General features: G+C 40.0%; 1 protein-coding gene and 1 non-coding gene across 2 annotated transcripts in view; one reads left to right on the top strand and one right to left on the bottom strand.

The window, feature by feature from the left end:
* Nucleotides 1–24353, top strand: part of WDR36 (WD repeat domain 36) — a 1582076-nt gene that overhangs the window by 382374 nt on the left and 1175349 nt on the right. Inside the window, exon 4 of the mRNA XM_044064266.1 lies at nucleotides 18992–19109. Coding sequence (XP_043920201.1) covers nucleotides 18992–19109 — 118 coding nt within the window. The remainder of the gene's footprint in view (nucleotides 1–18991; nucleotides 19110–24353) is intronic.
* Nucleotides 12920–12991, bottom strand: TRNAE-CUC. The gene has a single exon. It is a non-coding gene; the product is annotated as a tRNA-Glu (tRNA).

Raw genomic sequence — 24353 nt, 5'->3', positions numbered from 1 at the left:
ATCTCCGCTCCGAGTTGTGGCTGGTGTTCCACATCAGTTCAGCTCAATTCAGCAAGGCTAGTTGAAGATCATGGAGATGTTGAACTGGTTAAGAAATTTCTGAACACAATCAAGTAAAACTGTTACTCAGGGCCTGATAATATTCCAAGCATAAACATCTGAAAACATTCCTCCAGTTCTGGCATTTCTCTTTTTAAGGGTTTTTAGATGAGGGATTTATTACCCACCTCGCCTTCCTGTCCTGTAGGCTGAAATGCGGGGTGGAGAGCTTCCTTTCCAGAGATTTTGCTTCAGCATCTTCACTATACTATTACTCTTCTGCAAATCCTAGGGTTTTCAGTAAACTTCCCAAAATTCCTGACTCCTTCTCAGGATCATGTTTTTCTCAGGTGCAGGTTCCAGACCATTCCACTGCTGGCATCCCTGCCTCCTACCAGAGCTTTGGCACCGATTGCATTCTTTCAGTCTCCTCTTCTTCTAGCCTCCATTACAGCCAGAAAATTTCTCAGGACTCTGGGGTACATGGCTTGCATCATTCTTATGATTCTTCTGGCCAGACTTCACATGAGAAAGCTACAGTGGTTCCTAAAGTCAGTTTGGCTTCAACATTCTCATCCTTTAGACTTTCCAATTCTTCTTCTCTCATGTTTCAAGTTAGAGCTCCAGTGGTGGATTCATCAAGTGTCCCTCAACCCCGGGTTTCCTTTTCAGCCTCCAGTCCCTGCTCAAAAACTATTTTCAGATGCCTCAAATGTGGGGTGGAGAGCTTCCTTCCGGCCTCTGAAGGTTCAGGGCCTTTGGTCTCTTCATCAAAGGAAGGACCATATCAATATCAGAGGTTAGAGCCCATCTGTTGGGTCTTCAGGCCTACCATTCTCTTTTCCTTCCAGGACCCCTCAAAATCTTCACAGACAATACCCCCAGTGATGTGGTACATCAACATGAAGGGGGCGGGGGCATATTCTACACCTGCTGTGCAGTCTAGCCTTTCAGGTTTGGCATCTAGCTGTCCAGTATCAGGTGGCTCTTCGGGCTGTTTGTATTCCTTCAGATCAGAACAATGTACAGACCCTCTGAGCAGGTCCATAACACAGATTCACTAGTGGATGCTTCACAGAGATTTGTTTATGGGCATTGTCCACCAGGGGGTAGATCTATTTGCCTCCCCTCTGAACAGACAACCTTCTCTCTGTTGCACCAGAGTCCCATGCCATCTGGCTTGGAAGGTAGATGCTCTCTGTTTTTCCTGGAAGGGGATGATGCTCTTCGTGTTTCACTGTTGCAGTCATTACATTTGGGTAATCTGCTGGTAGGTTGCCCTCAGTTGGCCTGAATAACAAAGTCTTGGGTCCTGAGTCGGTTGCTGTCTCTTCTTCCATGATGTCAGGTCGTCAGGGGTGTAAAACATGCAGCCGATGCCATTTTATTTAGTCTTTCTTGCCGCGCGGTGCCCGAAACAGAAGCAGTTCGCAAGAGCCGGTTGGCCGACTCTTGAAATTTTTGTATTCGAGTTTCAGAACCAAAGTCTTCAAACTAAAGCTAAGTACCCCATTGGGGAAACTTTTCCTTGCTCCTTACCGATGTCAGTAAAAGTTAATTGCTTTACTTGTGGGAAGCAAATACCTCATAAGGATTTTCATTTATACTGTATTCCTTGCTTAGGCCCAGATCACAACGTGGCTTGCTGTCGGTTTTGTGCTAGATTTAACCAACACACTATTAAGTGTCGGTATAGTTTTGCTTCTAAATAATTTGGATCAAGATTTAATTATCCTGAAATGTCGTCGGTTAGTAATCTGACTACCGGAGTTCACAAAAAACGCAAATAAAAAGACAGAGACAGACCGTTGAGGTCCAAAACCGACAACGAAGCTTCTCCTAAGCCAGTCGCCGATTCGCCAGTACTCATTGAGGCGCTTTCGCAGCCCCTGATACCCACTATTTTTGAGTCGCAGGCCTCTACCGAGACCCATGCAGAGTCTGGTATGCCATGAGATTCTCAGAGTATTGAACTCGTGGATGTGTCTCCCTTGGATGGGTCCGGAGCCGCTGAGCAAGCACCGGCTTCTGAGGGTGTTTTCAGGCCTCAACATTTATATATAAAACCGATGCCAGCCTCAAAAACAAGGTCAAAAGCATCTTCTGTGTCTAAAAAAATGACGCATGATCCCACGTACTCAGGCCCCTATGCCTAAAAAAGAGATGATCAAAATGGCTGAGGACTTAATTACCTTGATCAGGGGTTCCCAACCCTCACTGCTAAGAGGCCTAGACAAGACACTGATTATGAATCTTCAGATCAGGTTTCCATTTCTTCTGATCAGGAATTTTCCATTCCACCCTATGAGGATTCTGATGCAGAGGAAACCATCCCATCTGCATCTCCTCCTGAGGATTACTCTTTTGGAGAAACTTTGCATACTTTAAGGGAATATTTTCACTGGGAGAGTCAGGACTTCTCTGAATCAAAAAAGAGTCTTGGGGATTTCCTTCTTCCTCAGCATAGGCCTTTGGCTATACCTCCTGTATTAGACATTGTTGATGATGTGTTTTCAGAATCAAGCATGGCTCCTAATTCTCTACCTCCGTCTCTTAGTAAGCCAGACAGATATTACAGGGTTCCTGACTCCCACAAATTTCTATTCAAAAATCCTGCTGCTGACCCTGAGACTATTTCACAGGGCCCCAAGGGTGTTAAGGCCTCTACAGCCAAAAATCCTACCCCTTCTGATAAAGATTCCAGGGTGCTGGATAGATGGGGAAAGAAGGTTTATACGTTTGCTACCTTGGCAATCAGAGGCTGAAACTGCCAGTTTCATATGCTTAAATATCAACAGCATGTTATGGGCCAACTGAAACAGAAAATTATGTTGATTTCTGATTGTGTGGAAAATAAAGAATTACAGGAATTATTGCATTCAGCAGAACAGGTTGGAAAGCATACTTTGCAATGTGGTTTTGATTCCTTGGAGGCCTCTTGCAGGGCGGCCGTAACTGGATCTGTGATAAGAAGGCATGCCTGGCTCAAGGAGCAAAATCTGCCTGATCATGTTAAAGCTAAATTGTTGGATGCCCCTTTATAGCAGGACATTCTGTTTGGTATTAAGGCAGAAGAGGTTTTAAAGAAAATGGAAGACAAAGCTAAATCTATGTAAACTGTAAAGGATTTTCTGCAAGTGCATCCACCCAGGTTCAGTAGGCACTGGCCTACTAAAAATTGGTCCTATCCTGTGTCCAGCAGAGCCACTCAATGCAAATCCAGGTGCTCAAAAGAGTCCAGATACCAAATCACAGGGTTCTTACAGGTCAAAGCAATGGGGTGCCTCCACCTAAAAGTCTGGAGGAAACGAAGGATTACCCTACAGTAAGCAGTCTCAATGACTTTCCTCTACCATCACCAAGCACTTACCTTTTGGCAGCCCCCTTGGGGGGGAAACTAGCACTTCATGCAAAAAATTGGCAGTTAATTACCCAGGACAAGTGGCTATTGAACATAGTATCCCAGAGGTACAGATTTCATTTCCATACTTTGCCAATTCCAAGCAGATGGCCAGATCTGCCACAAAATCAGTGGGCAGAGGCTCAGAAACGGGTTGTGTCCCTCATGGATATGAGGGCTATTCAACCAGTACCAGAAAAGGAAAAAGGACAAGGTTTTTATTCAAGACTTTTCCTGGTACCCAGAAAAGACCATTCTTGGCGTCCAGTACTGGATTTATCGATTTTGAACACGTTCCTGGACATTCCAAAATTCAAAATGCTGACTTTACTACTGCCTATGCTGGGCAGAAACGCTTGGTTAGTAAGTCTAGACTTAAGAGGCATACCTGCATATCCCAATAAGGGAATCATGCAGAAGATACCTCCACTTCAAAGCAGGTCTTTTGCATTACCAATTCTCTGAACTGCCCTTTGGCTTATCTACTGTGCCCAGGGTCTTTACAAAGTGCATGGTACCAGTAATTGCATTCTGCAGACAGGTATACAAATTTATCATTATCTGGACGACTCTCTCATTCAAGCAGAGGACAATGACACACTTCTTCAACATCTGGCGTTTGTAAAAAGGCTTCTAACATGCCTGGGGTACACAATAAAAGAAAAGAAATCCCAACTGGTACAGTCTCAAATAATTACATTCCTGGGTGCAAGCTTGAATACAACTGCCCAGATGGCTTACATTACGCCAGACAAACAAAGGCAACTGACAATATACTTCAAACAAATGGCAACAAAAGCCCAGTTATCTGCAAGACAAATTCTGCAGGCTTTGGGGTTCATGGCATCCTGCATTCTACTAATTCCATATGCAAGACTGCATATGAGGAAACTTCAGTGGTACCTAAAAAGTTTATGGAGCCAGCATTGTCACAGTCTGGAAACAATGATGCCTCTGATTCCCTACCTCTCATTCCCTGCCTACAACAGGAGTTTCTTTGGTGGGCGGAGACATGTCACCAAAACAAGGGACTTCATTCACTCTACCCTCTGCCACCCAAACCCTAACTACAGACGCATCAAACTATGCTTGGAGGGCCCACCTGGCGGGGAGATGCATTCAGGGCAAATGGAGCCCAAAACAAATGCATCTGCATATCAACCAGAAAGAGATGCTAGCTGTTCAGAATACTCTGACAGCCTTCAAGGACTTACTTCATCCCGTACAAGTACTGATAAAGACTGATAACACCACTGTTATGTGGTACATAAACAAGCAGGGGGGGTGCACATTCCTGCCCACTTTGCAGACTAGCCATAGCATTGTGGAACATGGCTTTGACTTACCAAATACATCTTCAAGTTCAATTCCTGCCAGGAAAACAAAATACTCTGGCAGACAACCTAAGCAGAAATCTTATGGACCCACACGAGTGGAAACTGGATCCACAAATCTTCAGCATGTTAACACGGAAATGGGGGAGCCCAGACATGGATCTATTTGCCTCTCCCTAAAATTATCAGCTGGACAAATTCTGCACAAGAATTCATCACAAAAAAGCATGGAAAGTGGACGCCCTATCCTTCAGTTGGGAAAAACCTATCAGTCTATGTCTTTCCCCCTCTGCCTCTTCTCTCCAAGGTCTTATTAAAAGTTAGACAGGTAAAACCAAAAATGATCCTAGTTGCTCCGGACTGGCCTTGACAACACTGGTACCCACTTCTAAGGAATATGTCTCAATTCCTCCCTTGGTATTTGCCTCAAATACCTCATCTACTGTCTCAACAGAACAGTCTAATTCTGCACACTCCGCTCCAAACTCTGAACCTTGCAGCATGGCTGATCATTTACTTATTCAAACAACACCTCTCAGCAAATCTGTGATGGATGTAATTTTGGAAGCCAGAAGGCCTAGTACTAGAAAATCTTAAGCTGATAAATGGAAGAGATTCTGTGCTTGGAACCAAGCGCAAGGAACAGACACAGCAAAGCCCAATATTCCTCAGATTTTACAATATTTGACTGAGATGCTTGACAAGGGCCTATCTTTTTCTTCAATAAAAATCCATGCCTCTGCCATCTCGGCTCATTACAACACAGACCCTCCCCTCTTTTCTCATTCTCTGCTTAAACAGTATCTTAGAGGGGCCAGTAATTTAAGGCTTCCCAGAAGATTTCCAACTCCACCATGGGACCTCAGTTTTGTGCTGGAAAAACTCACCCTGCCTCCTTTTGAACCAGCAGCTACTGTGGATATAAAATTTCTATCCTGGAAAACAGCTTTTCTCTTGGTAGTCACTTCAGTAAGAAGGGTTTCAGAACTACAGGCTCTCGTGGCTGTGGAGCCTTTCATTACATTTTACCCGGACAGGGTGTCCCTCAGGACCAATCCCTCTTTTATGCCTAAGGTGGTATCCAGTGTGGCTCTTAACCAGACAATTCACCTGCCAACTTTTTACCCAAATCCGCAGAACAAGGGGGAGCGGATTCTGCATTCATTGGACGTACACAAACAACTAAGATTCTACTTGAACAGGACCAAATCTCTGAGAAAGTCTGAGCAACTACTGGTAGCATTTGCTGCAGGGTCAGAGTGGAAGGCTGTATCAAAACAGACTATTTCTAACTGGATAAACCACTGCATTCGTTTCTGCTACCTGCACCATGGTAAACCTGTGCCCAAGAGGATCAGGTCTCATTCCACCAGGGCTGCCTCTACCTCAACAACTTTTCTCAGAGGGATTCCAACCAAAGACATTCTAGAGGCTGCTACTTGGAGCTCTGTTCATACCTTCACAAAGCATTATCATTTGCCTCTCTTCTCCAAATCCAGGGCAGGCTTTGCCACTGCAGTTCTGCAGGGCCTTATAGCCGCTCCTAATGCTGTTTAGCTCCATCCTCCCATTCATAGCTTTGGGATTCTACCCAAATGTAATGACTGCAACAGTGAAACACAAAGGACATAGTACTTGCCATAAATGTAGATGTTCGAGTGTATTCGCTGTTGCAGTCCGGGTTACCCACCCGCCACCCCCCTTTATTATACCTTTTCTTTTCTTCCCTATATACTAAAGCCTTTGTGATGTATTTGCTAGTAGATGAAGGTAATGTTATGTTGCTAAAAGTGCATTTATATATATTTCTGTTTATTTTTGTATATATATATATATATATTTTTGCTCCCAATTTGGGGGCACCTGACATCTGGGGCAAGAAAAACTGAATAAAATGGCATTGGCTGCATGTTTTTATACCCCTGATGACCTGATGTTATGGAAGAAGAGACAGCAACCAACGCAGGACCCAATACTTTGTTATTCAGGCCAACTGAGGGCAACCTGCCAGCAGATTACCCAAATGTAATGACTGCAACAGTGAATACTCTCGAACTTCTACATTTATGGTAAGTGTACACAACTGTACTTTTCTTTATGCCTTCCCTCCCCTTCCTCATATATCACATGTCTTGTTCAAGATAGAACAGGACTGTCCCAAAATATTGTTGGCTCAGACAACATTGGTCCCCTCTTCTGCATTTAGCCAAGGTCAAACATCAAAATTGCCTCAGAAGATGGACCTTCCCACACAGGACAAAAGGTCCCTCATCCATCCCCACTTGTTCACTCTTCAACTGACTCTGTGAGTGATGGGGTTTTGATACCTTTTTTTCGGAGGATGTACTTCAGATTATGCAGGAGGCCAGGAAACCCACCACTAGGAAAGCAGATCTTATTTGTCCAAATGGAAGAGAATTTCTTTTTGATGTCTTTCAAATCACCTTTATCCACTTATTGTAGCAGTTCCTTTGGTTCTCTCTCATTTGTGTGAGTTGCTCAGTGCTGGGTTGGCATACTCTTCTGTTAAAGCCCAACTGTCAGCCATTTCTGCTTGTCTGCCTTTGACTCCTCCTTTAGCTTCTAGATTTGATATCAAATAATTCCTTAAAGGGGTCCATCATATCAGGCCTACCAGGAAGCCTATTACTCCTTCCTGAGACCTTAATTTTGTATAGGAAAATTTTGACTCTGGCTGTTTTTGAACCTGCAGCTTCTGCTACTTTACAACATTGTTCTTGAAAGACTATTCTTTTTGTCCATTACCTCAGCCAGACTGAAGTCTGAGCTTCAGGCCCTTATGTCTGTTTCTCCTTTATTTAGTTTTTCGTAAGGACAGTGCGTCTTTGTAATTATCCTTCTTTTACGCCCAAGGGGTTAATGAGTTGTCTCTTTAGTCTATTCATCTACCCTCATGTTTCCTTCTAGGCAGTTTGCTAGTGAGAAAGTCCTTCACTTTGGATTTGCATAGACAGCTCAGGTATTATTTGGATAAAACTAAAGCAATTCATAAATCTAAGCAACCTTTTGTTTCTTTTCTTTTCATGAGAAAAGCCTTTCTTCTTCTGTTAAGGCTCATTCTACCAGGGCTGTGGCTTCGTCTGTTGCTTTTTTAAAGGATTGGATACCAATTCTGTCCTTGAGGTAACTACTTGGACTTCTGTACATACTTTTACCAAGCACTATAAGTTGGATGTGGTTTCTAGGGCTAGAGCTGGATTTGCCAATGGTTTTCTTGAAGGCTCTGCTGGACCTTCCTCTTGAGCTTTTGTACTCTCCCTGCTGTAAAGAATATTGCAGCAGTGGTATAGAAGACATAGTACAGATGTGTAAAAATTTAATTTGCTGCCTCCCTCCTCTCCCTGTTTCTTTCTCCTTCTGGATGCACATGTTCCTTTCTTCTCCTTGGACTGTTGTTCTTGTTGGGGCTTCATTATACTGGCCGGACGTTGGGCTAGCCTAGGCAAGGGATCCCTACTGTAAGGAATACTGCAACAGTGAAGAGGAGGACATCTGCTGTTATGGGAAAAATTTTACACAACTGTTTTTTTCTGGTTTAGTCAGCTGTTCAGCTTCCTTTGGTTAGAAGCGTGTGCTTCTTACTGTCTGTCCACCATTCAAAGTCTAATTTAATAATATAAATTTAGGCATATGCGTTAACTGTTGCCTTGAATTGTAAACATGTAATTAAACAAATCCAGTACATAAAATTCTAAATGGCAGCCTTTTGAAGTAAAAGAGATAACTGGAGTAAATGCGCTAAGAAATGAGAGTGGTCATTTAAGAGCTCTTAACAGTTCATTCATACGTTCAACTTTTACCCATGCAAATGGAGTGATGTTCTTTGTGTTTCAGTGTTGCAGTCCTGGCATTTGGGATTTCCTGCCATGAAAGCCCTTGGCCAGCCTGACTTTCAGAGAAGCTTTCGCCTTCTAAGCTGGTGAACACCTTAACTGAGCTCAGTACTCTCAGGTATAAAGGGAGCCAGCCTGTTTCATCACTTCAGTCTTTTCTTGCTGGTGGAGCCAGAAGCAGATTTCAAGTGCATCAGTTGGTCCGCACCACAGAGACGTTGTCGTCAGAAAGATAAGTACCCTATTGGGGAACTCCTTTCTTTCTGCTTTGACTCGCGTCAGAAAAGTTAAAAATTGTCTCTGTTGTGGTAAACATTTAATTCCACACAGAGACTTTCATACATTTTGTGTAACTTGCTTAGGCCCAGACCACAACGTCCCTAACTGTCTTAACTGTTCTAGGCTTAACACTAGAACTATAAGGAGTAGAACAGAGTTTTTAGTTCGTTTTCTGAAACGGGAAATTTTACAATTACTTACTATGGCATCCGCCTGTCATCCTGAGCTCAATTTACCTAAGCCCAAAAAAGATAAACTAAAGCCTAGGTCTACTGACTACACTCACTCTCCCTAACTCGCCTACTAGACTTGTGGTTATTGAGGAAGGTGAGGTGCTTTCGCAGCCCCCTTTGATTCAGCACCCCAGCCCTCTGTCGAGACCCATTTGGAGTCAGACATGCCTTTGTTCCCTTCGACTTCTACAGCTCTTATCTTCAGCTCATTGGTTGGGTCCGAGACCTCTCAGCTAGCCATGGCTTCCAGTGAATGACTGCTAACCGGAGACTTTTTTCATATCCTAGGCTCATTCCAGTGCATCTTCAATCTAAAGAGTCAGACGCCAGGCTGTCTGACCGCTCCTAGGCCTAAGACCAAACCCACACAAAAGAAAGGCATTGTGGCAGGGCCTTTGCCTAGGCCTACGGGCTTCCAGTTTCAGAGATCCCAAGAAGATTTAATCAGATTGGCTGAAGACCTCATTAACATTGTAACAGCCAGACAGACTTCAGGGGAGATTACCCTAAGGAAAAGAAAGATACCCCCCCCCCCAAATACCTCCCTGAACCACTGCATTCAGAAGAAGAGTCTGATTTGGAGGACTCTATCTGAAGAAGGTCCTGCTTAAACCTCGTATGAGGAATCAGATTCAGAGGAAAATTTCCTGCCTGCCTCACTTTTGGAGAGACTGTTCATGCTGTGAAGCAACATTTTTTACTGGAAAGCACAAGAATACCCACAGGCCAAAAAGAAAGTCAGGGAATTCTTAGACCTCCCTGAGCACAAACCCTTGGCAATCCCTCCTATTCTGGAAGTAGTGGGAGATGTTTTTCAGGATGCTTCCTTAAATCCTGACTCGCTCCCTCACTCAGAAAGCCTAACCGGTTCTACAGGGTCCAGGACTTCCATAAATATCTGTTCAGAAACCCAACTGCTGATCCTGAAGTGGTCACCTCAGGCCCTAAGGGGTCCAGGCCCAGCACCTCTAGGAGCCCTTTACCTACTGACAAAGAAAGTAAGGTTCTTGATAGATTGGGTAGCCAAAGTGTACACTTTGGCTACCCTTACTATGAGGGCCTCAACCATCAATTCCATATGATCAAATACCAGCAAATAATTATTGACCAACTAAAACAAAGATATGTTGTCTAGAGGATAAAAACTTTTCTAAGGAACTTTTCGAGCTGTGCCATTCGAGTTTTCAAGTGGCTAAACACTCCCTACACTGCGGTTATGATGCTATGGAAGCTTCCGGCAGGGCAGCTGTCACTGGCACAGTGATCAGGAGACACCATGCAAATGGAGTGTTCTCTCCATCTCTTTCCATAATTCATTTTCAGAAAATAGGAAAATTATCCAGTAGCTTTTTCTGCTGTCTGTTACCATTTGTAGATGCTGCTTTTTTGTATACGTTTTCCAAGTATGCTATGTCATCAGGAAAATGTTGTAGTACCTGTAATTCATTTTACCTCTACATCTTTAACTTTGTCACAAATCCCTCTGATAGAGTTGCTTTCTGTTGTATAATTTAATTACTGCTTGAAACTTGAAAGACCTCTTTTTCTTTTCTAGTTTTTGATGATCATCTTTACGTAGAAGTCTAGAGTTGGCTATTTTCACCACTTTTCTTGGGGACTACATGTTAGAGATCCTTTTAGGGTGTAAGTTTGAAAACACTTAAGGAAGAGTCTAAAGATCCTTGCTGTATGTTGTGGGAGAAATACCTTGTGAGCTGTCTATATATAAAAATAAATCTTCAGTTGTCCCAGTCTTTTCAGAGATGTATTCCATAGACCTAGTACCCTCTTCTCACTCAGGGATGCAAGAAAACCATAGACGTACATCATCATTTGGCATCCTTGTCCAATAATTTTCTTACTAAAAGTTCAGTCCTCACTACAGAGGAAGACATCTTGTGTGAAATGTACTTAAATCCTTCCTCCAGCTGCAGTAACTGATCTGAATGTGCAGACAAGGCTATATTTCCAACCTTGTATGCAAATGAGCAATGTAATCCAACAGGATGGCTTTAATCTTGTGCAGTTCAGTCTTTATTTAAATGCACCAACCCATCCAAAAGCAAGATAAAGCAACTCCACGGCAACAGCTTGTCACAGATCCAAATTTTTATTAAATGCCAACGTTAAAAAATAGTAATATAATCACTTTCTGCCTCTGCAGACTTCATCAGATACAAATGAATAAAATCAAACAAATGAATTTAAATAAATAACACCCATCAATATATTGGTACACACCCACCCCTTCTAACAATATTTAAAGTGGCCCAACACCTTTTTTCCTTTAATCTGCACACCAAGTAAATACAATGTATAACAATACTGAAATTCTTGTATTAAAAACACCTTTGTTAGCATGTTACTTCAATAAAACCTTCCTACTTAAATTAATATTTTATACCCTTATAAAAATCAAAGTATAAAAATATAAAATTTAAATGGGTATTCACAATCTGTATATATTTAACTTTTAAAGTTGCAAAAAATAAACATAAACCCAGTGAAAGGAATAATAGCATAATGGTTGAGGTGCCCATCTCAGAAACAGAAGGTGCAGATACGCATAATGAATCTGGATAAAGGGTGTGGGATAGTGATAATGGACAATGATGATTATATGAAAAGCATGAAGAGCATTTTGATGAATGATACATGTGAATTAGCATCATTAAATGAGGTTAATGGGGCATACCATAGAGTAAATGTGCAGTTGAACGATTTATTTATAGAACAACATGTGAGCATTGAGATTATTTACTACCTTAGTGTAACCCACCCAGTAACACCAATAATGTGTGGCGTACTTAGAATTCATAAGTCACTCGAAATTCCACCACAATGGCCGATAGTCTGTGGTAGGAGATCAGTTACATATGCAATAACTACATTTTTGGACTCTAAGCTGAAAGGGTATATGAAAGAGGAAGGAAGAATTTGTAAAGACTCCTGGGTTTTTTTGGCGAAGATCCAAGGAGTGTTTTTTGAGCCATAAGATTTGTTGGTTACTATAGATGTTAAAGATTCATACAGTGTAATACTGCAGCATTTAGGGATAGAATGGGTTTGTGATTTTTTTTTATGGAAAGGAGCCCCACAAGATGAGATGCATTTAGTAGAAGAATTATTAGAAATAGTTTTGAAAACAATTATTTAATGGTTGGGAGAGTATTATCTTCAGAAAGAGTAGCCATAGGGTCCACATGTGTTGGTGCACTGGCAAATATGGTGATGGCATATTGGGAAAAAGAATATCTAGACTCTTCCCATTATTTTCAAAGTATAAGATTCTATACACGCTTCCTACACGATGTATGTATTTTATGGAAAGGGAGCCTAGTGGAATTATATGTCTTTTTGGAATATATCGAGTTCTTGACAGTTTCTCATGAAATAAATAGAGATTGAGTAGCTTATTTGGACGTATTATTAGAAAAGGTCTAGGAAAACAAGCAGTATATTGCAAAACTACATTGGAAGGAGACATTTTCTAACAATGTTATACACTTAATAGCGCACATCTATACCACCAGAAAAGAGGAGTAGTGAAAGAGCAACTGGTGCGTGCAGCAAGAATAGTGACAAAGGAAGAGGACTTTGAAAAAGAATATGATTTTTATTCATAGATTCATAGATTAGTACTAGGCTAATTGCCATTGCGAGCCATTTTAAGCCTAGCCAATTATCCCTTGTGAGACTCAAACCCTGCACTTTGTGTTTTGAAGGCAAACACCTTAACCATTAGGCCACCCTGGGAGTCTCAAAAAGGTTCATTGAAGCTTTCCTGACCTGGAATCGAACCCGGGCCACAGCGGTGAGAGCGCCGTATCTTAACCACTAGACCACCAGGGACTCCCCTAGACCACCTATGAGGTCCCTTTTTTAAAAAGAGGGTACCTGGAGAAGCCAGTGGAGAACTTGATAAGTGAAGTGAGCCAGAAATGTATTAGGTTTTTTATAAACCATTATTATTTATGAATATGAATGAGAATAATATTAATATTCAAGAAATAAGGCTATTACCCCCTACTGAATCATTTGAGGATGAAATAAAAATGCATGATTTAAATACCCTCAAGGGAGGGTAGTGGGTTAATTATAGGAATAGCTTTATTATGACATACTTTGAGGGGGCCTGTTCACTTAGAAGAATCCTAAATAAAAATGGTCAGTTACTTAGAGATAATATCATACTTAGGGTAGAATTGGACCCAGCCCCTAATATTGTGTATAAGAGGGTTAAAAACATTGAAATAATTTTGGAAGCAGTGAATAATATTTGCATGAAGGAACAATATTTCAAGTTGGGTAAACAGTATAAGGTTAACGAAAATGTTAGTTGTGAAAAAAAGCAAGTAATCTACTTGGCACAATACACCCTCTGCCCAGGATAGTATGTAGGCAAAACAGATAGGAGATTGAGCGAAAGAATTTACGAACACCTATATAGTATCAGGAAAGCAAATCCAAACAATGCACTGGCTAAACACATTATAGAAAATCCAGAGCATACATTTAAGGTTATGAGCATAGATAGAATAATAAGTAATGCAAGAGGGGGGACCATGGTCACTACTGTTAGAAAAGAAAGAAGTGATGGGCAATTACGCCTAGAAATAGGATCCTGGCCGGGGTTAAATGAAAATATATCTATTGGGTGTATCCTAAAGCTAAAGGCACTGGAAAGGTAATTGTGGTGAATAGTATATATATATATATATATATATATCTACACACACACACACACACACACACACACACACACACACACACACACACGCACACAGTGCAATGAAAAAGTATATACCCCCTTCCTGATTTCTTATTTTTTTGCATGTTTGTCGCACTTAAATGTTTCAGATCATCAAACAAATGTAAACATTAGACAAAGATAACCCAAGTAAACACAAAATGCAGTTTTTAATTGATGATTTTATTTGTTAAGGAAAAAAAACTATCCAAACCTACATGGCCTTATGTGAAAAGTAATTGCCTCCTAAACCTAATAACTGGTTGTGCCACCCTTAGCAGCAACAACTGCAATTAAGCATTTACGATAACTGGCAATGAGTCTTTCACATCGCTGTTGAGGAATTTTGGCCCACTCTTCTTTGCAGAATTTTTTAAATTCAGCCATATTGTAGGGTTTCAGAGCATGAACCACCTTTTTAAGGTCATGCCACAGCATCTCAATTAGATTCAGGTCCAGACTTTGAATAGGCCCCTCCAAAACCTTCATTTTGTTTTTTTTTTAAGCCATTCAGAGGTGGACTTGCTGATGTGTTTTGGATCATTATCTTGCTGCAGAACCCAAGTGCACTTCAGCTTGAAGTCACGAACTGATGGCTGGACATTCTCCTTCAGGATTTTTTGGTAGAGAGCAGAATTCATAGTTCCATCAATCACAGCAAGTTGTCCAGGTCCAGAACAGCAAAGCAGCCCCAGACCTTCACACTACCACCACCATGTTTGACTGTTGGCATGACTCTCTTTTTCTGAAATGCTGTGTTACTTTTACGCCAGATGTAACAGGGTGCACACCTCCCAAAAAGTTCAACTTTTGTTTCGTCAGTCCACGGAATATTTTCCCAAAATTCTTGGGGATCATCAAGATGTTTTTTTGGCAAAAGTAAAATGAGCCTTTGTTCTTTTTAGTCGGGAGTGGTTTTTGCCTTGGAACTCTGCCATGCATGCCATTTTTGCCCAGTCTCTTTCTTATGGTTGAGTCATGAACACTGACCTTAACTGTGGCAAGTGAGGCCTGCACTTCTTTAGATGTTGTTCTGGGTTCTTTTGTGACCTCTTGGATGTTGTTCTGGGTTCTTTTGTGACCTCTTGGATGAGTCGTTGCTGCACTCTTGGGGTAATTTTTGTAGGTCAGCCACTCTGGGAAAGGTTCACCACTGTTCCATGTTTTCTCTATTTGTGGATAATGGCTCTCTCCGTGGTTCGCTGGAGTCTCAAAGCTTTAGAAATGGCTTTGTAACCTTTTCCAGACTGATAGATATCAATTACTTTGTTTCTCATCTGTTCCGGAATTTCTTTAGATCGTGGCATGATGTCTTCCTTTTTGGAATCTTTTGGCCTACTTCACTTTGTCTGACAGGTTCTATTTAAGTGATCTCTTGATTCAACAGGTCTGGCAGTAATCAGGCCTGGGTGTGGCTAGTGAAATTGAACTTAGCTTTCCCAATGTGATTAACCACAGTTACTTCATGATTTAACAAGAGGGGCAATTACTTTTTCACATAGGGCCATGTAGGTTTGGATAGTTTTTTTCCCTTAATAAATAAAATCACTTAAAAACTGCATTTTGTGTTTACTTGGATTATCTTTGTCTAATATTTAAATTTGTTTGATGATCTGAAACATTTAAGTGGGACAAACATGCAAATAAATAAGAAATCAGGAAGGGGACAGATACTTTTTCATTGCAGTGTGTGTGTGTGTGTGTGTGTGTGTGTGTGTGTGTGTGTGTGTGTGTATATATATATATATATATATATATATATCTATGGATTCCATACATTTGGTCGAATTACACTTGGTCGAAAATGATTCCAGGCATTTCACTTGACTGAAAGCTCACTTGGTCGAAAATGGAATATAGCCCCTGCCCCACTGCAGTGCAACCCTGGAGTGAGAATATTAAATAAGGGGAGGTGTGGGGTGTGTAGCCCCCCACATTATGCCAATAGTTTTTACTAAAGATATATATATATATATATATATATATATATATATATATATATATATATATATATATATATATCAATGCATTTCTAATGGATATACCTTCTTATAATAGTGAATACATTCAGATTATGTGGGGGGCTACGCCCCCCACACCCTCTTATTTAATATTCTCACTGCAGTGGGGCAGGGGCTATATTCCATTTTCGACCAGTGAGATTTCAGTCAAGTGAGCTTTCAGTGAAGTGCAATGCCTGGTATCATTTTCGACTAACTGTAATTCGACCAAATGTATGAAATCCATATACAGATATATATATATATATATATATATATATATATATATATATATATATATATAAATGAAATTTACTTCATGGTGTGATTTTTTTTTTCCCCTCTGAGACGAGTTGGCTTTACAAAATATTTATAAACAATGACATTTTTTATATTGTACATATATAGATTTATGGGTTAATGAGTTGGTGCCAGGTTTGGTGCCCTTGTAGACTTTGTGGGCTTGACTGGTTGTCGTGCTGGGAGTCCAACCATGCACCTTCTGTTTTTGAGGTTGGCACCTCGGCCATTATGCTATTATTCCTTTCATTTGGGTTTATGTTTTGCAACTTTAAAAGTTAAATATATATTGATAGTGAATACCCATTTACATTTATATTTTTATACTTTGATTTTTATAAGGGTATAAAATATTTAAGTAGGAAAGTTTTATTGAAGTAACACACTAAAAAGGTGTTTTTAATACAAACATTTCAGTATTGGTTTAGATTGTATTTATTTGATGTGCAGTTCGTTCTTCTGTCGGCTTTTCCCAGTTAGGGTCGCCATAGTGGAACTCCGGTCCGCTAATGATTGGCAGTAGATTTTTTACAGGTGCTGATGGTGCCAGCTCGATACCCAACCTTCAGCGAAGGCACCCCCATTCTACGCGTGTCTTTCGAATGACACTCGACCGCAGGCAGGATATGCAGACTCCACACAGAAGGCGCTCCAGCCGAGAATTGAACGGGAGAACCTCTTGCTGTGAAGTAACAACGCTACCAATGCACCATTTATTTGATGTGCAGATTAAAGGAAAAAAGGTGTTGGGCCAATTTAAATGCTGTTAGAAGGGGTGGGCCAATTTAAATGCTGTTAGAAGGGGTGGGTATGTACCAATATATTGATGGATGTTATTTATTTAAATTCCTTTGTTTGATTTTATCCATTTGTATCTGATGAAGTCTGCAGAGGCGGATGAGGGGGCTTGTATCACGATTTTTTTAACGTTGGCATTTAATAAAAATTTGGATCTGTGACAAGCTGTTGCTGTGGAACTGCTTTACCTTGCTTTTGTATAGGTTTGTTTGTTCCAAAGTTTTATTAGTCTGCAGTGTGTTTGGCTGTATTTAAATGCAGAAAGAAATCAAGTTTGTGTAAATGTAGTTCTTAAAAGCTTATTTGAGTAGATTTTTTTCCTTATTAGTTTAGGTATGAAGACTTCACCTTACTTCCAGGCTTCTGAATTTCAAGTAATTAACTGTGACACATTTTTGTTTTGCAGACTTTAGCAGCAAATGCCCACTTTTTTAAAATGTGAGAGCGTGAGCTGTTATAAAGCATGTCTTACTTGTTGTCAGCCCTGACAGAAAATCCCAACAGAGTCCTTTCTTGTTGCAGGTCTACTACATCTGCTGCCATGAACAGGAATATGTATGTTTAAAGGGATAAGTTTATCCCGATAACAGTATGATTACATCTGGTAACCTTCCTCTGATTCTTTAGAGCCTTTATGGTTTAAACATTTTTTTCCCTTATTGATTTTCTGGAAGAGAAAGATAAGATGAAGGTAACTTGGTCTGATCTGTTTGCTATAACAATGTATCCCTTTTCTGTAGGAGTAGATGGAAAGCAAAGCTTTCATTCTTGGATGTCCTGTAACAGGAACAGTTTCTGCATCTTCTTGGGGAAGGGAGACTAGAAATCATAGTTTGTTGCATTCATTGGCTGTGGATGGAAGTTTTTGACTAGAGCTTTTCTGTAATCATTTCCATTGGTGAAAAGAAGAACCTAAACCAGAAAGAAAAATTCTCTAGTGACAGATTTTAGGAAGGAGGACAAAATGAAGGTAGTATTGCATTTTAGTACAGGTCATTGCTTAGTATTTTTTCTGAAAACTTTTTTGCTACCTTCCCAAGTAAGAGCAGTGGAAACTAATTTTCAAACTCTCTGGGCTCAACAAGCATTCTGAGGAAGCACAAAATGGTGACAATACAGGATCTTTCCTTTGATTTTGCAGGAGTGTTGGATGGCAACTTTGAACCTGTAAACTGGATACTAGCATGTTCTTATTTTCATTAGGTTTCCGATGTTTAAGCAGGTGGGTTACATTATCAGTTTGCATTTCTCCTTCTGATGTGACTGTTGCTCTGAGGGTCTCCCAGAAACCTGACTCCAGTTGTTGTGGCCTTCAGGTTGCAAGCCTTTTTTCTTGTGTGTCCTTGATTATAGGACACCAAGATACACTTAAGAAAGGAAGGCAACAGTCATATTTCTTTTTTTATTCTTTATGTCTTGATAGTCAACAGGAAAAAAAACTTTATCTCAGCCTTTTATTTGTAGATGCCATTTTGGATACACTTCAGATTTTTTTTTGTGCTCATAAGAGTGCAAGGGATTGTTATTGATTAATTTCATAGTAGCGCTCCTGCTTTGACAGGCTTCAACATTTATACGTGTGACAGTATAATGATTTATAATGCCAGACTGTATATTCAGAAAATCTGGGATACATGGGTTTAATTGCAGGAAGTAATTTTAAAATTCTTAATAAAACTGGAATTTTAAGGGCATCTCTCAAAATTATACTTTCATGAGGAGTAATGTGTGCAGTTGTACTTTTGGCAAGACACAGGCATCCATCTTGATTTCCATTTTTAGGAATTGAAGAAAGATTGCTTGTATTTCTTCCACTATGTTTTCCATATATATGTGAAGATGGATACATTTATTTTTTATTGGAAAAGCACAGTATGTGTATACAGTGTTCTTTTAAGCGAGCCAAAATTAATGTCAGCACAGTTGGACTGTGGGCCTATTAAATATACACTTAATGGTTCATTAAGGACAAGACAGTAATACATTAATAATTTTTCATTTTAGGTGGTTCATACATACAAGGGACACAATGCTGAAGTTCATCTTGTACAGCCTTTTGGTGATCATATGATCTCGATAGATAAAGACAATGTCCTTATTGTCTGGGATGTACAGTCAGAAGGTATGTAGTCAGTTTATGAAACACACAGTAGTTTTCTTAGTAGTCTTCCATTGTGAACGATTGTCTTCATCAGTGTTCTTATTACAGGTAATACAAAGCAAGACATTTAGTATTGTAAGTTTTACTGTTGTGCTTCAAATTACACATTCTAAAATAATCTAATTGTTGTGAATGTAAAAAAATGTAAAAAAAGGTGTTCATTAGCTACATTCGATAGCTTGTTGGTAATGCTTAGTGAGAGTTTTATTCTGACGTGATTACTGATTTATTGTACAATGTCTAAAGGATATTGATCTAGTTTAGTATTTATTCATTTTGGGATGGGGTGCTGAGCATCATCTAATTTTCATGATATGAACCTGTGATCCTGTGTTCTGATAATCTGTAGTAAGCGGCATGACAAAATTGTATAACTTAAGTAAGCTGGATCTTCATGAGTAGTGTGCTGTCTGGAGTTCTGTGAGTTAGAGCAGAGAAATGGTTCTCTGTGAATTTTGCTGTAAAAGAAAATTCTACCCAGAAAAAAAGATTGCGTCTTTTCTTGATTCACTTTACTGATACCCTAGTATTATTTTGTAATTTGTCATGCTGCACTTTTTTTTTGCTTCTACAATGTACTTTCTTTTACAGTGGTTGGGAGGGTGGCCTAATGGTTAAGGTGTTTGCCTTACAAACACAAGGTGCAGGGTTCGAGTCTCACAAGGAATAATTGGCTAGGCTTAAAATGCCTCGCAAGGGCAGTTAGCCTAGTACTAATCTATTACTCTTTGAACCATAGTATAGAACAGCCAAGCTACAATTAATGAGGTTTGTTTCTACATTTATTTACAGAGACAGTGTTGTGAACCACTGCCAAATTACACTCTTCATAATTAACCCCCTATTTTGACATTTTCTACATGGGTTAAGGGTGTCATGTCATCTTTTGCCATCTCTCTTGATTTAGTGCCACACTTGTTGATCTGTCCCCTCCAACCAGTGACCATGATCACATTCAGAGTGTCGTCTTTAATATGAAATGCTTTACAGACTGTTGTGGTATTGGGTTTAAATAACATTGCACAATGGCAAGTTTTTGTTATAGTGTTAGGTTAATCACTCATTATTCATAGTTAGTTCCTAGGCATGCTATCCAGTAGACCATTGAGGAGCATAGTCCAATTTCCCCTTTACCCTCAGTCATTTACTGGTTAAATGATGTGCTCAGGGTCATTGTTGCTACATATTTCTGTCACTTGTATTTTTATTTTGTTTTGCACTTGTGAATACTACCATATTCACTCCTCATATTTTATCCTTTAGCCATATCCCGCATTTTCATCTTTCGAATACAGTCATCATCCCACTTTGCCTTATACCCAACAGTAAGTTATTAACCTATCCTGTTACCTTATACTGCTTCATCGACATAGGCCAGTGTGGAATCTGTCAACTTTTGCCACTTCTGTAGTCAGCCTGATAGCACTATGTATTTTATGGCAGTGTAGTAACTAGCTCATGCTTTCTGAAAACTTTTTGCTACCTCACAATGATTCAGTGTGTAAGAGTTGTAAGTGTTTACTTATCTTGGAGGCTGCGTTCTTTTCTAGAACTTAAGTGAGCACAACAAAGCACTTTCACTAAACTTACTTTTACTGAGGTTATTAAGAAGGCACTGCCTAAGCCTCTGAGGCTGTAGATTAAGAAACCTCAGACGTTAGTTCTCGCAGCAAAATAACCACCTTCACGCTTCACACCAGCGGCCAGTGCATGTATATCCTAGAGTCAGAAGGGTGCAGACATCAAGCCCTTACGGCCCACTGAGACTATATTTAACTAAGGTAATGTTTTAGTAGTAGTGGTTGACTCTTGTCTGGAATATGGTCACCACCTTCCCCTGCCAGAATTATACTAGAGTGACAGTTAACTGTGTATTTGAATCCAGGATATAAAAAGGGCTCTTAGATCCTTCCATCTTGACAGAAACACTTATGACATGATAGTGGTCTATGTGGGGGTGAATGACTTCAGACACTTTACCCAGGAAGACAAGTAGAAAGATATAATTCAGCTTGCTGTGCATCTGTCTGATGCAAGAAAGGCACTCGTCCTGAGTGGTATGTTGCCATCACCCATGATTCAAAAACAAAGTATTTGGCTTTAATAATTGGCTATGTAGCTGGTGTCATGACTGGTGTATTATGTGTCAGTTTGGGATGAAATGGCTGAACAGCCTTCCTGCTTTGCCTTGGATGGTCTGCTCCTGTCTTACCACGTTTTTTTTTTTTTTCATTCTGGTTGAAAGTCATAGCTTGCCCATCTTGCACCCAGTGCCATTCCCCAATCTGGCTTCCCTCAACTCTAAGTTGTGAAGCAAAAAAAATCCTTTAAAAAAAAAAAAAAAAAAAACTCTTTCTGCTTTTAAAAACTGTAGCAAACTGCCTGCTGTAACTTACACCAAACATGAAGTGCAGAAGCACGTCAGTCATAGCTGTAAAAGCCGTGCCTGCATTCATCTTTGTACCAGCATTCAGAAATTAATGCTGGTACTGCACTATGACCAAGACCCGTAACTTGTGCCCAGAGTAACTTCCCCTTTTCCCTTACCTACACTAGCTCTGTTCTAGCTAAAGTCTGTGCTGCCCCTGTATTGCTATTTTTAAGCCGCGTTCATAGATGGACATTCCGACCTAGTAATCTCTAATATGGAACACATTAATGTGGCTCTACTCAGTGTCAGGAGACTTGACAAAAAATTACATAAGCCTGCCCCTATACTGCCTATTTAAGCCGAGTCCATATGATGGACATTCAGCCTAGTAGTCTTTCATTTGAAATGTATTAATGTGGTTGTACTCAGTGCCAGGAGACTTGACAAAATAAAAAAAATGCCCAAACTTGAGGCGCTTCCTTTAAAATGCTCATATACACTTAGTTGCAGGGACATGGTTTCAGGGGAGTGAAAACAATCCCTTTGTTCTTGGGAAGAGTGCCTATGACAGTTTCAGACCTACTGCCAATTGTGTGAGTGTATCACTTTTATAAAGGATATCCTCACCTCACCACGTTTGAATTACTGATCTCCATTTCACAACAAACAAGACAAGTTACCACTGTGCATTATTAGTTACAGAACACCCTTTCTGTCCACTGTTGTGCACAATAGCTATATTAATTCATTAGCTGAAATCCCCATAAAATCTAACTCCTTCCTATTGGGGGAGTCCCAGCTATTCATCAGTAAACTGTATAACCTACACTGCCAGTGGTCTGCATGCCAAATGCTTAATAACATTGTAAGTGTTAACTTGTTTTACAAATCTTTAACCATCCTACTAGAGGCCCCAATATCCTTGATCTAGTCCTCTAAATATGGACAGTTTTTGCACATCTCTGTATGTATCATCATGCCTATTTAAATCAGACCATACATTAGTGACCTTTTCATTTAAAACTGGTGATACTGCTCCTATAAATCTCTGTGTTTAGGGACTTCTAAAAAGCAAACCTTCTTCAGTTATTTGATTACCTAAACAGATTCTATTGTAACCCCCTTCTGATGGATCCCGTTGCTAAAGCTGCTTCCTATGCCTTTGACTTCTGCTCCCACTTAAATAATTGCTTTGATAAGATTGTCTTTCACTACACCGAATTTAATGGGAAAAATAAAAAAAAAAACTGTGGTGGAATATACTCGTATAAATAAATTATATAACAAGATAAAGAAATGACTTAATGCGTAGAAGAGATCTCACTAAACCTACTTTAACTAGTTTGATTAAGTCGGTGCTTAAACACTTAAGAAGAACCGCTTGGAAGCTCAAGCACAGAGTATGAACTTGAAATCATCACTAAAACAAAATTAACTTCAAGCTCTTTCTTTAGCTATGTCAGGAAATTAAGAATCAACACCCAACAATGTTCAGATAAATACTGCACACACTCATCCAATGGAAATAGCTAATATTTGCATTGACAAATTTCGTACAGCTTTTCTTATACCATCATTATAACTATTCCACAATCATATCCACCCTGTTATTACTATTGAACAAGTTCTGTTAGCACTAAAAATCTAAAATGTATCAGGTTGCCTAATTATTGGTGCCAAATATGGCCTTTCTGAACCCCCTACTTAACCTCTTTAATCCAAGCCCCTTTACTGGTTACATGACTGAAGCCTGGAAAATCTAATGCCTTTACACAAAGGTGACTTAACTACAGCCCCTTGTATCTATAGACTCATTAGTTTTAGTAGCCTCATATTAAAGTTATATGGCATATTATCTCAGACCTCATTAATCTGGGCATTGAAAGTCTCTTAACCTGGATCTTCATCAATTCAGATGTGTTAAAGGAAGATAATGCCATTTTAATCTTTTTAATTTCTTTGAAAAAGTAACCAAAGTAGTGGATAGTGAGTATGCCAGACATATGGCATGTCTGGACTTCCACTCTGTAGACATTACTGACAGACTTGTAAATCTGAATACAAATCCTTGAGTGAATAGCTCACTGGTTGCCTAAAATAACCCATGTGGTTTTAGTAACATATGTATGTATGTGTGTGTGTGTGTGTGTGTGTGTGTGTGTGTGTGTGTGTGTGTGTGTGTGTGTGTGTGTGTGGTGTGTGTGTGTGTGTGTGTGTGTGTGTGTGTGGTGTGTGTGTGTGTGTGTGTGTGTGTGTGTGTGTGTGTGTGTGTGTGTGTGTGTGTGTGTGTGTGTGGTGTGTGTGTGTGTGTGTGTGTGCGTGTGTGCGTGTGTGTGTGGTGTGTGTGTGTGTGTGTGTGTGTGTGTGTGTGTGTGTGTGTGTGTGTGTGTGTGTGTGTGTGTGTGTGTGTGTGTGTGTGTGTGTGTGTGTGGTGTGTGTGTGTGTGTGTGTGTGTGTGTATGTATATAATATGTATAAAACGTGTGTGTGTGTATCTATAGTGATTATTGGAATAGTTGGTTAAGTAGATATTTAGTGTAGTGCTTTTTTGTTCCTAGGTGTATACTATGGTAAAAACACAGGGGTTCATAGGTTCATTGTTAAGTACTAGGCTAGCTGCCCTTGCAAACCATTTTAAGCCTAGCCAGTTTCCCTTCAAAGGTAAGAATCAAACTCTGTGCCTTATTTCTGAGAGGTAAACACTTCAACCCAGACAGATTCAATTTTGAGACCTCTCTGATCCTATAGTAAGAATCAGAAGGTTCCAAATCCTTATGAGATATGAAACCCCAGCATCATCCCTTTGTCTCTGCTTCATACAAGGGCAGTTGTGT

Source organism: Protopterus annectens, chromosome 2.part2 (genome assembly GCF_019279795.1).
Source record: "Protopterus annectens isolate FY-2018-M chromosome 2.part2, PAN1.0, whole genome shotgun sequence".
NCBI classification, from domain to species: Eukaryota; Metazoa; Chordata; order Ceratodontiformes; family Protopteridae; genus Protopterus; species Protopterus annectens.
This window is presented reverse-complemented; position numbering and strand designations above follow the sequence as displayed.